Source organism: Perognathus longimembris, chromosome 6, assembly GCF_023159225.1.
Source record: "Perognathus longimembris pacificus isolate PPM17 chromosome 6, ASM2315922v1, whole genome shotgun sequence".
NCBI lineage: Eukaryota > Metazoa > Chordata > Mammalia > Rodentia > Heteromyidae > Perognathus > Perognathus longimembris.
Window position 1 is genome coordinate 7,618,025 of NC_063166.1, and position 16,390 is coordinate 7,634,414.

The 16,390-nt window shown below is 46.2% G+C and overlaps 2 protein-coding genes across 4 annotated transcripts in view; both read left to right on the plus strand.

Annotated features, from left to right (window-relative positions):
- Trerf1 (transcriptional regulating factor 1) overlaps window positions 1-2,805 on the plus strand; it is a 148,338-nt gene extending 145,533 nt beyond the window's left edge. The window contains 1 exon segment of the mRNA XM_048347764.1: window positions 2,249-2,805. Coding sequence (XP_048203721.1) covers window positions 2,249-2,573 — 325 coding nt within the window. The 3' untranslated portion in view covers window positions 2,574-2,805.
- A 4,846-nt stretch (window positions 2,806-7,651) lies between these two features.
- On the plus strand, window positions 7,652-15,454 carry Mrps10 (mitochondrial ribosomal protein S10). 3 transcript variants are annotated; one of them, XM_048347765.1, is made up of 7 exons: window positions 7,652-7,731; window positions 9,677-9,744; window positions 9,850-9,922; window positions 11,947-12,083; window positions 13,087-13,195; window positions 14,324-14,413; window positions 15,039-15,454. In XM_048347765.1, the coding sequence occupies exons 1-7, from the start codon at window positions 7,684-7,686 to the stop codon at window positions 15,120-15,122; spliced, it is 609 nt and encodes a 202-aa protein (XP_048203722.1). In that variant the 5' UTR covers window positions 7,652-7,683; the 3' UTR covers window positions 15,123-15,454. The 3 variants fall into 3 exon arrangements, with proteins under 3 accessions (XP_048203722.1, XP_048203723.1, XP_048203724.1); XM_048347766.1 differs by having other exon boundaries at window positions 9,853-9,922; XM_048347767.1 differs by having other exon boundaries at window positions 9,856-9,922.
- Window positions 15,455-16,390: the final 936 nt, after the last annotated feature.

The following is a 16,390-nucleotide window of genomic DNA, read 5'->3' on the forward strand; positions in this document are numbered from 1 at the left end:
AGTAAATCTGCCTCCATCTGGGGGACACTCACCCCACCAGAGTGTTCTTTTCTCTGCCAGAACAGGGGTTTGGGTGGTGGTGTCTACCTTTGCTCCGCATCCCTGCAGTGCCTGGACGTGGTGACATCACCTCCCAGTGGTCCCCCATCACTGTCTCCCTGGAAGAAGAGAGCCCCCTGCTGATCACTAGGCCCGAGTCCTATTGGAACTGCCCTGAGCTCAGCTGCCCTCCCGGAGAGGGAGTTTGGAGGTTTTCAGGGTCTTGGCAGTTTCCTTTGAAAGGAGCCAGAGCTGGCCCCTCAACCAGGCTGCAACTCAAGGCTCCACCAGAGGGAGACAAAGCACGCCTTGAAGCAAACTCCCCGCAGACTGAGCCACCTCACCTGAAAATGCAGAATTCCCCAAGATCCACCGCCAGGCCCCTGTCCACAAGAGGAAAGTGACAAGGGATGAAACCTCGCTTCCCGCACACAGTGATTTTAAATTACTGTATAAAGTTACCCTCAGACCATGTAGAAAAGATATAGATGAAACATAAATGAAGTCCATGTTTTGACAGGCCCCATCCCCAAGAAGCGTTATTATGCATATGCAGATATTCCAAAGTCTGAAAGCATTCTGGTGTCAAATAGTAAAGGAAGCTCAACCTCCGTTAGGTTTTCTTCCAGTGACAAGGGTTAGTTTCCTTGGACTGTTTTGATGTTACTTGGGATCTTTATTTTTTTCTACCAGAAGTCCCGTTAAAATATATGGGAAAGGGGCTGGGGATATAGCCTAGTGGCAAGAGTGCCTGCCTCGGATACACGAGGCCCTAGGTTCGATTCCCCAGCACCACATATACAGAAAATGGCCAGAAGCGGCGCTGTGGGTCAAGTGGCAGAGTGCTAGCCTTGAGCGGGAAGAAGCCAGGGACAGTGCTCAGGCCCTGAGTCCAAGGCCCAGGACTGGCCAAAAAAAAAAAAAATAAATAAAAAATATATATATATATATATATGGGAAATAGGACTATTTCTTGGTGTTTCACAGAGGAGGAATATGTAGGTACATACAGGGTGTGGGGTGCGGCTCGGTGGTCACGTACTTGCCTACATGCACAAGGACCTGGGTTCCATCCTCAGCATGGCAAAAATAAATAAACCTTGGACCAAGGTTCCCAGGTTGCTGCTTTTAGCTGCTGAACTCATACTGACTCCATCAGGCAGTTTTCAATATATCCATATTGGTTCCATCAACTTTGTTTGACTCAAGTCTTAGAAATCAGCTGTGTTATTTTCATTTATGATTGGGAGTGAATATTATATTTATGCCACCCCTCTCTTCATAGTTAGGTTTTGCCAATATTGTTGTCTCAACCATTCAACCAACCCACTATCTCACAAAAGCTGCCAACCAAGATGTGGCTGCCTTCCAGTGAAACTTAACTTAGAGAGAGACCAGGCTGGGGCTGAAACTGCCCATAGCTGGCAGATTCCCTGGCATAAAAAATACAGTCTCTTTCTATCTCAGGTTCCTTAACAGGGTAGACATTTTGCCTCTAATCTCTCATTTGGGGAAGGGGGCTGTGCTGCCAGGCAGATTTATTTAGCAGCATCCTTGGCTCTCCTTTGAGGCTAGGATGCGTCCTCTATTATGGCCACTGGAATGTCTCCACACATTGCCAGATGTTTTCTGGAGGCAGCTCTGTGGCCATCAGTAGAAAACGATGCTAATACCACGGTCCCCAGTGACAAGGACCAGTGGATGTGGCTCAGCAGGCAGGCACAATAAGCACAGAAGACAGAGGTTTCTGGGTTGCTCCCCCGCCCCCCGGCGGTGACTTGTGCCCTTGGGAAGGATGTAGAGGGCACGCGAGTCACACTGGAAGGGGTGACGGAGAGGAGATGCACCAAGTGGGTGGAGGGCAGATGCTTTGAGAACTCGGACTGCACAACAGGGGTGGATAATAGGTGTTGGACAATGGCTGGGTGGCAGAAGTGAGGATTCTCCATGGAGAGGGGAGATCAGTGAAGGGAAGAAGCAAAGGCTGATGGGAAAGAAGGGGCTATGGCATCAGATGCAGGAAGGCCTCCTCCATTGCTCTGTGAAGGAAGCCTGACACAGGCAGTATCTGCCTGTCCTCACTCCCTCTTGTAAGGATCTTTGACCAAGTCATCAGACTGTCCCCAAAGCACCCTCATTCCCTTTAGAGCAGTGGGATTTCCAAAAACTCAGGTCTCCTTTTGTTTTTTGTTTTTTTTTTTGGTTTTAGGGTCTTCTTCAAGATCAAAAGCCGAAATGCACACATGAAAACGCACAGGCAGCAGGAGGAGCAGCAGAGGCAGAAAGCTCAAAAGGCAGCTTTTGCCGCCGAAATGGCAGCCACGATTGAGAGGACTACGGGCCCAGTGGGGGCGCCGGGGCTGCTGCCCCTGGACCAGCTGGGTCTCATGAAACCCATCAAGGACGTGGATGTCCTGGACGATGACGTTGTCCAGCAGTTAGGCGGTGTCATGGAAGAGGCTGAGGTCGTGGACACCGACCTGCTCTTGGATGACCAAGACTCGGTTCTACTTCAGGGTGACGCCGAACTATAGAGCCTGAAGGTCACCGACAGACACTGAGACTCCACGGCCGCCATCTTCGTCAATCAGGAAACCTGGACTGCCTGCTTGATTTTGTAACCCTTTTAAACTACCTGTTTAAAAAGTGGTCATTTTATTCAGGTTTAGAGAAGAAGAAAACTAAATCCAGTTCCTTTTCCTTTTATCTTTTTAAATTGTTTTTACGGGGGGGGCTAGGGGGGAATAAATAATTGGCACAACTATCTTTAAGAGGTGTTTCATCCGGGCTACGTTCTCATTTCTAGGAAGGAAATGAACCTGACCTTCACGCTCCATGGCTTTCGCATGTCAACCACCCTCATCACATTCTGTCCCGACGTTTGCTGTGTGTGTGTGCGCGTGTGTGTGTGTGTGTGTGCATGTGTTTGTGTGAAGCAGGCTACTCTATTCATGTTGGGCCCTTGGGCCATGTTTGCCACCAAGAATTATTTTTATCCTGCCCTAACCTGCCAGGAAGTGTTCTTTTGGTTTGGTTTGGTTTTCCTAGTATCTGTCCTAAGAGCCCACGTTTCCCGCGACGTGGCTCGTGGTCAGTGGTGTTCCCGGCTTCCTTGGTGCCGCTCTCACGCACTGTGAAGCCTCTTGCTGGGATGTGGCTGACGCATCCACTGGACTAACGGTTATCTAGAGGCCGGCCCTGAGCTATAGGATTCTCTGACCCATAAGCGAAAGCAAATCCAAGGGAAAGCGGGCGTGGACAGCCAACACAACTGGTTTCGGATGCGCTTTAGTTTCAGTGTGTGCATTCCAAGCGTTTCCACACTGCAGACGGCTTCCCGAGGCTCTGCTCTGCCTCCTCCTGCCCCTCTGAGCAAGGTTGTTGTTGGGACTTGAAGGCAATAAATCTGTCCTGGCCCAGGCTGAGTCAGACTAAGCCATCCCACTGTCAGAGCAGGATCCAGCCTCTGCCAGAAGACCCTGATCCTCTTAACTCCCCCTCAGTGCTAGTGCGGCTGCGTGACCTCCGGGGCAGGTGTGCAGGCCTCCCGCTCCCTCATTAGACCCCAGCTCCAGGTAAGTGTGGCTCTCATGCTGGCACATGAACAGCTAGACCTTATAATGAAAGAATCTAAGCAGAGGTGAGGGGGAGGTGAGCGTCCTCTCCAGTCCGTGCTATCAGCACGCACGTAGCATGCCGCTGGGACAACCAGCGGTGGCCCCGCACAGCCAGAGCTTTCTGAATCTCAGGAAAGCCTTCAACAGTAGGAAAGCATGACGCTTCATTTCCATCATGTCTTTCGCGGTGTCGTGGAGGTGCCCTTCATCTGCCCTCTCCTGGGTTGTCTCTAAGAAGTTGTGAGGGAGCTGCACACTGGCTTCGGAGCGGAGTGGCCACAGACGCACTCCCCAGCCACATCCCGGCTGTCACTGCTTCCTTCCACGAGCCACCCTGGCTCTGTCATCTCTGGGGAGCAAATGTATCCCTCCTGTTTGCAGACCGTTTGCCCGGCTGTTCCAGCTTTACACATTAGAAATAAACGGAATTGCCACAGCAAAAAAAATAAGATAAAAAAATATATATGCACAATTGAATCTTAATTTTCCATGCAGTATAGCATTCGTTTCTGACTTGAAATAACCAAAGAACTCCTCCTTTGTGAGACAGTTCAAATACCTGCACTCATGTTTCTTTACTATCAACTCAAAGCGTTGACTTCGTAGTCAAACTTTGCACTTTTATTTTTTTCTGAAAGGACTCGGCCTGCATGTCCATGTTGTGTTTAACACTGCCCCTACCCCACCCCACAGAAGTTTTCTTTCTAAAGGTTAATGTCTTCAACACGGTTACTGTTTACTATCCAATGGTTTTCATGAGTGAATTTAGACCTCTCTGAGAAAGCTTGTATATAAAAAAAAGTTAACATATATTTTATGGAAAAGCCCATCTTATTTTCAAATATATTTAACTGCTGTTATATTTTATTAGAGGAAGGTTGTAAATATTTTCTAGGAGTTCTATTGTAAAGAAAAAAGTATTTTTGAAAAAAATGTAATTAATAAAAAAAAAGCAAACATTTTTAAATAGTGGTTGTGATTTGCTTCCTGTTCTGGCTTTGTTATGTTCTATTAGCCAGTGATTTGCATGCCTTCCGTATCAGGATGTAATTTATTCAGGTTTGCACTATTATAAGTTGACATCACAATATCTAATTGTGCTTAACTGTATTTTAACGGAATGGAGGTTCCTTGGTCCATATCAAAGCACTATGTATAACATATTCTTAATTTTTCTTTTGTAAGGTGTGTATTTTTAATAAGGATTTTATGTAACATTTTGGCAAAAAAAAAAAGAGGACAGTATTTTCTAGTGAATTTTATAATAACATTTTGCTAAAAATGTTTCTTCCTAGGTCAGTTTTTGTTAAGATGAACCAAAAGTCTTATTTTACGGGGGGGGGGGGGGGGTTAAAAAAAAAAGTTGGAAGCCTGGAAGCAAAGTTCTATTTAAACATCCTATGTAACAAATAAAGATGTTTTATAGGTTTGTGGGGGCATTCCTTAAATAAAAAAAAAAAAAAAAAACACCAAAACTGGGGCATTCTAGGTTGTTTCCTGTCCTGAATGTTAGGAAGGTTGTTTGAAGTGACCACAGTGTTTTGTCAGGAGGAGAACCAGGTGAATATTAGATTCCACTCATTAGCCTCTCCCAAGTCATTACAGTTCCTACACATGGGCGGGCATTCATGTAACCAAATGTGCACTGTCATATTTATTTGTGAAAAACCTGATTCAATATTGCATCAGCTGCTCTGAAAATAAAATATCCTTTTGAGTTTTATTTGGCTTAGATATTCCTTATTTCTAGCCACCGGAATGACTTCAATGCTGGATGGATGCTCATTTTTGCCTGAGGGTGGATTTTGTAGGCCAGGGGAATAAAGGCCAGCTGATAATCTTTCTCAGTGAAGGGTCCTCATGGTAAGAAGCTAGGACAGAGGGTTTTTTGTTGCTGTTCTTGTTTGCTTTTGTTTGTAACAGTTCTGGGATTTGAACTTAGTCTTGCACTTGCCAGGCAAGGGCTCTACCACTTGAGCCACACTTCCAATTCTCATTATTTTTATTTTTTGCCAGTCCTGGGGCTTGAACTCAGGGTCTGAGCACTGTCCCTGGCTTCTTTTTGCTCAAGGCTAGAACTCTTATCTCTTGAGCCACTTCTGGCTTTTTCTGTTTATATGGTGCTGAGTTTTCGAAGCCAGGCTTTTGTGCATGCTAGGCAAGCACCCTACCGCTAAGCCACATTAATTTCTTAATAAGGTCTCACACTTATGCCCGTGCTTCTCATGTAACTGGGATGACACCTATGCACCACCGCACCAGCTTTTCATTGGTTGAGAGGTGAGGTCTTGCTCACCTTAGACTTTGAGCATTCTCATGCAGTGGATGAGCCTCCTGAAGCAGTAGTGCCCCAATGTATCGTTGCGGCTCTGTATTACCAAGGAGCCTTATCATAAATCCTCTGCAATATCCCCATCCTCCCTGATATACTTGCATCTCAAGTCTTAGGTTTCCAAATTTTAATGTGCATTGTCCTTTTAGCAGCCAGTAGCAAACTCGAGAAGAAATCTAAAATTCTGGATTTTTTTGTTTTGTTTTGTCAGTCATGGGCCTTGAACTCAAGGGCTGGCAGCTGACTCAACTCTTCAGCTCAAGGCTAGTGCCTTAACCACTTGAGTAACAGCTCCACTTCCAGTTTTCTGGTGGTTAATTGGAGATAAGGGCCTTTCTTTCCTGGGCTGGCTTTGCACTATAATCCTCAGATCTCAGCTTCCTGAGCAGCTATTTTTGGTGAAAGCTTTCATCTTTGAGGTGCTTTGGGGGTTTGTTTTTTGTTTTTTTGCCAGTCCTGGGGCTTGTACTCAGGGGCTGAGCACTGTCCTTAGCTTCTTTTTGCTCAAGGTTAGCACTCTGCCACTTGAGCCACAGTACCACTTCTGGCCATTTTCTATATATGTGGTGCTGGGGAATCGAACCCAGGGCTTCATGTATATGAGGCAAGCACTCTTGCCACTAGGCCATATTCCCAGCCCTGGTTTTTGTTTCGTTTTGTTTATTAACTTTTAAGTTTAGTCATTATTTTAGACAATCCTCTATCAAGTAAGATAGCTATTCTGGAAACTATATTTGTGCAGTGTTGTAAATTTAAAGTCTGCTTCTAGTTGCATAATGTGAAGACTTTTTCCTATTACGGATTCATTCTCAGTCACTCCTTGTGAACCACCTTGTACTAGGCACTAATCAACACTCTCCATGGGGCAGAGGGCAAAGATGCCTCTACATGATTCCCTCCCTCTGAGGAAATCAATATCTAGAAAGAACAAATGGAGGGCGAGAGTATGGAAGCTGATCCAGTTCCCCCACTGTGTGTGTGTGTGTGTCTGAGAAAAGAGACAGAGACCTCAAGTTTTAGGATTACCTAAAGTCAATTCTGAATCCCACGGACCCTCGGTCTATGAATGTATTCTAGGAAGGTTAAAAAAAAAAAGGTTTCCATTGTATTAAATTGCGAAAGCACTTCAGGGAAATAAAACTTGGCACGAAGGGAGAGCAGGTTTGCCTCGACAGGTGCAGTTATAAGCCACTGAACTTGGGATTCAGTTATGATGGCCATTCACACCCAGGCAACAGGACCTCTGGCTCGTAAAGGCGGCTGTGGTAAATCCTCCTCGCCTGCTCGAGTACATGCCCGAGGAAGGTCAGAAGGGCACAGACACACGAGGGAGCCGGGGCACGACGACTCCAACCCGAGTGGAAAAGAAAGGGAAGGGAAGGAGAACACGGCCTGTCTCCGTGAGGTCAAGGTGGGTGAGGGGCATTTCCCTCCCCCCCCACCGCCGCCCCCACAAGCCCGCCTCGCTATGTCCGTCTCCAGCAAATGAGAGCCACAATATGCCGGAGAAGACACCGACGGGGCCCAGGCGGCTTGGTTCCCGCCGGGCCGGGCCGTTCACTCCGCAGGAGGAGGACTCACGTCTCTATGGCCGTTCCCGTGCCGGAACCCGAGGCGACGCTCTCTCCGCCAACTCCGCCTTCCGGTGACGTCGCCGCGCCCCCGGAAGCGGTTGCGGGAGGGCGGGGCGGCAAGATGGCGGCGCGCGCAGCCCTGGGGGCTGCGTCCCGGCACCTGTGGCAGGTGAGGGGCCGCTTGGGGGAGGCGAAGGGCAAGCTCGGTGCTGCGTCTCGTCGGCACCCGGCATTGACTACTCACCTGGGGCCGGCTGGGGGATGGAGGAAGGGGGCCGGCCCTCACGGGGGCGGGGGGGGGGCGCTAAACATAAAGGCAGGCAGGACAAAGCGCTAGGGCCGGGAGAATGGGTGGCGTGTTGGGACTGGAATGTTCCAGATCCCCTCTCCCAAAGACCAGCAGCTCGGGGCTGAGCCCGCACGAGACGGAACTAGGTGGAGATTTCCTCCCGACCTTCGCGGCAGCCAAAGGCGCGAGGGGCGGAAGTCCTCCTCCTCCAGGAAGCAAAGCTTTCCCCACATCCGGGACATCGCTGCGGACGGAGGACTGAGTGGCGGCGGAAGTCCTCCTCCTCCAGGAAGCGTAGCGTTCCAGATTGGCTTCCCTTTGGAGGATGAGGAATTCAAAATATTTTAGTGTGTGTGTGTCTGAGTCTGAATTTCATCTATCTTGTGTTTAATTTTTAGAAAATTAAAACAGGATCTTTTTTTTTTTTTTGGCCCTGGTGGTAGGATTGAACCCAAGACCTTGGGCATACCAGGCAGAAGCTCTCTACCACTAAGCTACATACCCAGTCCTAAAACAGAATCTTTTAAAAAAAAATACTCGTTTAAAAATAATACTCGGGCTTGCCTCACATATATGAAGCCCTGGGTTCGATTCCTCAGCACCACATACACAGAAAAGACAGAAGTGGCGCTGTGGCTCAAGTGGCAGAGTGCTAGCCTGGAGCAAAAAGAAGCCAGGGACAGTGCCCAAGCCCTGAGCTCAAGCCCCAGGACTGGCAAAAAATATATATGTACGTGTGTGTGTTAGCGACCTTCAGGTCTTTCAATTAAGCTTGACTTGTGCTAATCCGTTTTAATCTTCATTGTATTGTTTTTACAGTTTTAAGAATATGCATGTTGCACAACTTATAGCCCTTTACAAATAGAAAACCACTAATCCACCAAATTATTCAATATAATGAATGAGTCTTCAGTATAAAGTTCAGTGTAAAGTCCATTAGATGCAATTGCTTTTGGGTATTCTCCAACATTATTTCATAGAGAAATGGTGAACCGGGTGTTTTTTGCTTGAATATATCAAATACAATAATGGACACATTTTGTAGTCAAGAGCAGTGGGTTTGCAGTGGCAAAGAGCAAATCCTAAAGCTGGGGAACTGGAGTTTTCTTTCTTTAAAGATGGAAGGTCTCCCAACTTGTCTGAGGTAACTGAACACCAAACCTGATTCTTTCACAGAAAGGATCATTTTTAAGGATTCTCTTGTGTGTACACTTGTTATGTTACACTTATAAATCTCAAAAAGCTTAAAGGAAAAGTAGGTAAATGCCAAAACTACCTATCTGTAGTGCCATTTGCAATTCCTTTAAAAAGTCCAGTCCCACCAGGGGGCGCACACAAGAAAGGATTTGGCTGTGCTAGAGTGTAGTATGTGGCATAGTAGTAAGATGGATATACATTCCATCACGTACTGTTCTTTATTTAAGCTAATTATCCCAGCCAAAAAGGTACTTACTCCATTAATAGTTTAAATTATGCAGCCACATGATATTTTTATTACTTAAAAGTGTTCGGGCAAAGTAAGTATTAAAGTACAATTCTCCTGAAAAAAAATGGGAAAATAAAAGGCACACATGATTTTTCTAAATAACTGCATGTTTAATTAATAGATTTTTTTAATGTAAGGATTGAGAATCTGGTATTTGACAGTGCTTTTTCATTCTCAACTTATTCTTAAATTTAGTTAACTTACCGTGTTCATCTGAAATAATGAATTTTTATTTTTACTTGAAGCATCGTTTATCCTTATTTTTTTTCTTTCAGTGGAAACTATGAGTGGTTTAGTAATCAATTTTTGTTCTAATACATGTCCTCTGCTTTTTTTAAGGGCTTAGGAGGGAGTTTTTCTGCAAACAGTTTTACAAGCAGTACAACCAGAAACTGTGGCTTTCCTCTGTAAGTATACAGCTGTCTGTGTTCACTGAAGTAGAAAGTGGGTTTTTGCTGCGTTACTTAGTAGTTTTTCTTTTTTCCCTCTCTGTTCCCGTCCACATATAATGGCAGTAGCAATGTGAAGTGGGTGCAGTATTCAAACCTACACATTGATGTTCCAAAGGAGTTGACCAAGCCTGCGGTATGTATTCCCTGTCTCTTAGGGAGATACATTAGCCACGACTTCTAAATATTTCCTTTGGGCTTGTTTCCCAAACGCTTTTTTGAAATGTTGTTCAGAAATACCAGCAGATGCACAGTGTGCATCTTCCATATGTCCTGGGCGCTTCAGGTACTCAAAGTAAGTTTTAAGAGAATAAATATTTTGCCACAAACAACTGTGGGAATGAGCGGTCTCTTGCTTTTAGCTTAGCATAATGGCAGCTTTGTGATCATTAATTAATGATGCAGAATTCTTGGCGTTACATTGTAGAAAAAATACCTTATAGCTTTCAAGTATATTCACGTATTAAGTCTGGGCTCGACAGTGCTTTGTTGCTCACAGAGAGAAGGAATATTAGCACAAATTATGGGACTCTAGACCTCGATGTGGGACCTTACAGCAGCACGGATCCTATTAGCCCAGTCCTGGCTTGTAATTTTAAAAATCCTTACAAATTCCAAATTCTTCATTCCGTCTGCAGAAGAAACCCTCTTTTACAGCCTTGTATGAGTCCTGGACATTCATCTATATGTAATCATTTTACTCTCGTGCAAGGATACCAGAATGGTGTGTTATATACATGTGCCTCTGTGTCTCTTTCTTTTCCATGATAGTACTTACGACTGCTGGTCTCCAACTCAGATACCAGTTAGGGCAAGCTTGTAAGAAGAGTGGGCAGGGGGCTGGGGATATAGCCTAGTGGCAAGAGTGCCTGCCTCGGATACACGAGGCCCTAGGTTCAATTCCCCAGCACCACATATACAGAAAACGGCCAGAAGCGGCGCTGTGGCTCAAGTGGCAGAGTGCTAGCCTTGAGCGGGAAGAAGCCAGGGACAGTGCTCAGGCCCTGAGTCCAAGGCCCAGGACTGGCCAAAAAAAAAAAAGAAGAAGAGTGGGCAGGATGGTTACCGTGCCACACTGCCCTTTAGCTACTTGTCACCCTTAGGAGAAATCAGACCTAGGGGTGCTAGAGTACTTCAGTCCTTCAAGTTAAACTGATACGAAGATTTTTATGGGAAACCTCCAGATTCTTAATATTTAGAACAAATTCACAGTGTCTTTAAAACTCAGTGAGGAGCCCGGGAGTCTAGAGCACTTCCTGGCAGGCACAAAGTCCAGCACACACACGAAACAAAACACCCTAAACTACAGGAATTGACTAGAACACATCGTCTTTGAACTCCTGTTCACTATCCCCCAAATTTTAACATAGGATCTCAGTATATTCTGTCTTTCCAGCACCCCTGTTTGGAGTAATTGAGAGTAAATGACTGACTTCCTGGTTACTAAGTAGATCTCTTCACGGACAAAGTAGTTTAGCCCTGAATCATTGGATTAGTAATATAATTTACTGGGCTTAATTGGTGAATGGAATGAAGATAATTCACCTCTTGGAAGAAAGTCAGATATGTCAACCCCATTATTTCTAAGGTCTTTAGGTGTTAGGGTGGAAGAGGTAGAAGTTATAGGTACAATCAGGAGTCATAACATTTTAATTAGATGTAATTTATATGCTAAGACAGGTAGAAGACATGAATAAAGCCTCATAAAAAAAGATGAATGAAAGAACTCAACTTTGTGTGAGAATGATGATGTTTACCAGTTTATAAGCACTTTAATTCATCCCTCCCGACTTGTTTCTGTACAGAAAGCTATGAGCTGTAGCATAGGGTTACTCTTTCGTGTATGTGGGAACGAGAGGGCGATGGAATGATAAAGACTCACCCATCGTCCTTAATTCTCAGTGGAGGTCTTCTGACCACAGTGCTTGTGTTAATAGACCTTTCTCACTATGAAGCTGGAGTCCATAATTATTCAGCTGGAGCACTCTACTAGTGATTTTGTAGATTGCCCTGATGTGTGCATGGCTGTGTGGGTTAAAAAGAAGACATTTTGCAGCATTTCTACTGAAGTCTTAAGTTGTCTAGGCAACAACAATGTGTTAAAATAGTTACTTATAACTATTAGAGGAATCATTGCCAAAATTTCTCTTTGATTTTTAGATCACTGTTTCTGATGAACCAGACACCTTATATAAACGCCTGTCAATTTTAGTAAAAGGCCATGATAAGGCTGTATTGGACAGTTATGAATATTTCGCTGTGCTTGCTGCTAAAGAACTTGGTATTTCTATTAAAGTGTAAGTGTAACCTTTTCTAATTGCTGTATTATGACGAAGTGGGAAACGGGTAGCTTTCTGGGAAGATCAGAGCTCACAGAATGAGATCAGTTGTGATGGGTTGATGTGGAGTTCACCATGTTTTCCTAAGATGTCTCATCCCTTCCACTGGATTAGAATCTTTAAATATTAGTGATAAACAAGGAAAATGCAAGAGATCCTTTCTAGAAATTGGATTCGCACCACAAGACCCAAGCAGCCTCTGTATCTGGGGTCTCTACGCCTCAGGGAAGTAGGCAGGTGAACACACACACTTATTTTGGTCAGTCGTGGGGCTTGAGCTCTGGGCCTGGGCACTGTCCCTGAGCTCTTCAGCTCAAAGCTGGTGCTCTACCACTTTGAGCCACAGTGCCACTTCCAGAATGCACACTCTTTTTTTGACCCTTGCCATTTGATGAGCTTTGGCCCGTGCAGCACTGTTGAGTCTGCGCAGATCTGAGGCGAGCTCCGCCAGGCTTTGCAGTCCTCCAGGGAAAAGCCCCGCCGCTCCTCCGTTGTCACCTGCTCCTGCCCGAGCGGGCCTACTGGGGCTGTGTCTGGCTTCCTAACAAAACCACAAGGCTACACCCTTTGCCAAGACAGACTATAGTTTTGTAATGATCGTTGTATCCAAATTTTCTTCCAACAACACACACGGCAGACATCACAGGCGTCTCATCACATGCGGCCACTCCTCACAGGCGGCACGTTTGGTTAGTGAGGGTGGAAAAACGCCGAGCCCATGCACAATTGCATGCCAGTGCTCAGTTTGGGCTCTGGGGAGGGTTCATATTGGCTGACGGCAGTGTTTGTTTTGGCCTGCGTTTTGTGACAGCAGTGGTTACAAATGACAGTCCCGACGAGCGGGAGTCAGCAAATGGCACTTAATGCCTGTAATTGAATGTGAGTCTAACCTAGAAGATTGTGGGATCGCGCTTTGCTATCACTGACTCAGATTTTTAGCATCATTTAACATTGATTTCAGACATGAGCCTCCAAGGAAAATAGAGCGATTTACTGTTCTCAAGTCAGTGCATATTTTCAAGAAGCACAGAGTTCAGTATGAGATGCGAACACTTTATAGATGTTTGGAGGTATGTTTATTTCCATTGTTCCAGCTTTTAGGTTTTTTTTGTCAGTTGTGGGGGCTTGTGTCACTGCCCAACTTGTTCAGACCTTTTTTGCGGGAGCAGGGGAATCAGTCATGAGGCTTGAACTCTGGGCCTGGGCGTGGTCCCTGAGCTCTTAAGTTCAAGGCTAATGCTCTACCACCTTGAGCCACAGCACCACTTCAAGTTTTCTGGTAGTTAACTGGAGATAAGTCTCACACCTTTGCTGCCCGGGCTGACTTTGAACCACAATCCTCCGATCTCAGCATTCTGTGAGCCACCAGCGCCCTGCTTGTTCAGGCATTCTTGAAATAAAAACCTAATATGGATTTTTTATTTTTGAGCTAGAGGATCGCTATATCGCCTAGGCTGTCCTTGAACAATTTTTCTGCCTCAGCCTCCCAAGTTCTGAGATTACAGGCATTGTGCCACCACACAGCTCAGACATAGTCTTAAAAGAAAAAGAAACATTCAGAATTTTATCTCCCCATATCTGACAACCATCTTACCAGGGAACATATAAACAATCATTAATTTTGTCTAGTAATCAAATCTTGTTGTTTCCTTTCGTGTGAGCTGTTCTGTGAAAACTTTACCAGTGTGCTTTGGTGTCCAGCTAGCCAGCTGTGTTTGTGGCACGCTGGCTCTGATGTAGGCACATCTGGGAGGGAGCGGCTTCTGCATGGTTTCTCCTCCAGGTCAGCTGGAGAACCAAGGCTTTTTGTAGTTGAGATTCTGGGTAAGGTTTCTTAGAACAGGCTCTGCCACTTTTTACCAAAAATTTTAAATCTATTTTTTTTTAAAAGATTTCTGCTAGGCACCAATGGCTCACGCCTGTAACCCTAGCTACTCGGGAAGCTGAGATCTGAGGATCAAGGTTCTAAACCAGCCCGGGCAGAAAAGTCCATAAGACTCTTTCCTCCAATAAATCACAGAAAAGGCTGGAAGTGCTGCCTATGGCTCAAGTGGTAGAGCACTGGCCTTGAGCAAAAGGAGTTCAAGTACAGCACCCTGGCCCAGAGGTTCAAGCCCCAGAACTGGCCAAAGGAGGGGAGGGCAGCAAGATTTCTGCTTTATCGGCGTGGTATGACTATTTTCTTGTTGGTCTTTTAGTTAGAACGTCTCACTGGATGCACAGCCGATGTCTACCTGGAATACATTCAGCGAAACTTACCTGAAGGGGTGGCCATGGAAGTAACAAAGGTATGCTTGAGCGCCCCTCTTTGGAGGCTGTCCCGACTGTCTGGGTTTTGCTGCCTGCTCCTGGCCTCTACCACCCCTTGCGGGGGGCGGGGGGGGGGGCTCCCCTCCCCTCCCTGTGCCACAGAGTCCTGATCCTGCAGCCTGAATCCTTGCTGACCCCCTTAGTGTGTGTGTGTGTGTGTGTGTGTGTGTGTGTGTGTGTGTGTGTGTGTGTGCATGTACACATACCATCAAGATTCTTCTCCCCATTTCAAAACCGTAAAAGAGCCAGGCACTGGTGGCTCACGCCTGTAATCCTAGCTCTCAGAAGGCTGATGTCTGAGGATCAAGGTCTGAAATTGGCCAGGGCAGGAAAGTTCATGAGATTCTTACCTCCAATAAATTACCCCAAAAGCCAGAAGTGGTAGAGCACTAGCCTTGAACAAGAGAACCTCGGGAACAGTACCCAAGCCCTGAGTTTAAGCCCTAGCGACAACATGCAAAAAAATAAATAACCAAATGGCAAGTGTGAATGGGAGGAAATAGACCAAGTCTGGAGGACTTAACAAATCAGAAATTACAATTCACAGCCCAAGTTCATTTACGTCCGTAGCATGTTATAGCTTCTCTGTGTTTCTCTTTTTAGACACGGTTAGAACAGTTACCAGAACACATCAAAAAGCCAATCTGGGAAACAGTGCCAGAGGAGACAGAAGAAAGCAAGCCGTAATGCGCAAGACTCCCAGCCCGGCTCTGCCACGCACTGGGCCCCTGTGCCTCTCAGCGGAGCCGGCCACAGCCACTGCACCGCCCATCCCCCGCCCGGGCCCCGGGGCCGCTTGGAACTTTAAAGGCAGTCTGACTGCAGCGAACAAAACGTTGTATCTATTCTTGCATACATGTCATTTCTTTCAGTCTTGATTTTAAGAAACTATTTTGAATACTCTGAGCCAGTAGTCAAATGTGTATGTGTATATATATGATGTTTTTATTTTTTGCTCCTGTGCAATTGTTAGTTTCTCCTGATTTTAATGTACATTGGAAAAGTGGGTATTTGAAGTATTTTCTGTGGGCGTTTTTTTAGATTTTGAAATTTCTCAAAGAAACCTTTGGACCACCACAGGCTACATCGGAGTGATGACAGCAAGCCTCCGTACAGAAGTCTGTGCTTCAAAAAGGGAATAGAGGACTGGGAATATGGCCTAGTGGCAGGAGAGCTTGCCTCGTATACATGAAGCCCTGGGTTCGATTCCCCAGCACCACATATATAGAAAATGGCCAGAAGTGGTACTGTGGCTCAAGTGGCAGAGTGCTAGCCTTGAGCAAAAAGAAGCCAGGGACACTGCTCAGATCCTGAGTTCAAGCCCTAGGACTGGCAAATGTGGGGCGCACCAAATAAGTAAAATTTAAAAACTAAAGCAACAGGGGCTGGGAATGTGGCTTAGCTGTCGAGTGCTTGCCTAGCATGCATGAAGCCCTGGGTTCGATTCCTCAGTATCACACAGAAAAGGCCAGAAGTGGCGCTATGGCTCAAAGAAGCCAGGGACAGTGTCCAGGCTCTGAGTCTAAGTCCCACACTGGCAATAAAGAAATAAAAATAAAGCCAAAAAGGCTGGAGTGTGGCTCAAGTTGTAGAGTGCCTGCCTAGCAAGCATGAGGCCCCGAGTTCGGGTTCGTGACAGGGACAGCCTTCTTAACAAAGATCTGAGGAGCTCAAATGTAGAACACGTACACCTGAAGTCTGAGTGCTTCCTTTTCACTTTAGCAAAACCTCCTGTAACCCCTGGGAACAGAGCCACTGACTGGGGGGACTACCGAAGGGGTAACAGTGCCGTTGTGCTGGGCCAGATAGTAGCATGGACAGCCGGGCCCAGCCAAGTGTGTCCCGCTGGGCGCCAAGGGCTCTGACATGGACACAGCAGACAGCAGGGCTTCACGCCAGGCCCGATGAGCTCAGTGAACCGGCGGCCTGTCTCAGTTTACAGAGCCAGGCCCCAG

Coding starts and splice junctions, on each gene's coding strand:
- Mrps10 (XM_048347765.1), top strand. CDS start 7,684: ATGGCGGCGCGCGCAGCCCTGGGGGCTGCGTCCCGGCACCTGTGGCAG. Junction 9,745..9,849: donor AGAAACTGTGGCTTTCCTCT/GTAAGTATACAG, acceptor CACATATAATGG/CAGTAGCAATGTGAAGTGGG. Junction 14,414..15,038: donor TGGCCATGGAAGTAACAAAG/GTATGCTTGAGC, acceptor TTCTCTTTTTAG/ACACGGTTAGAACAGTTACC.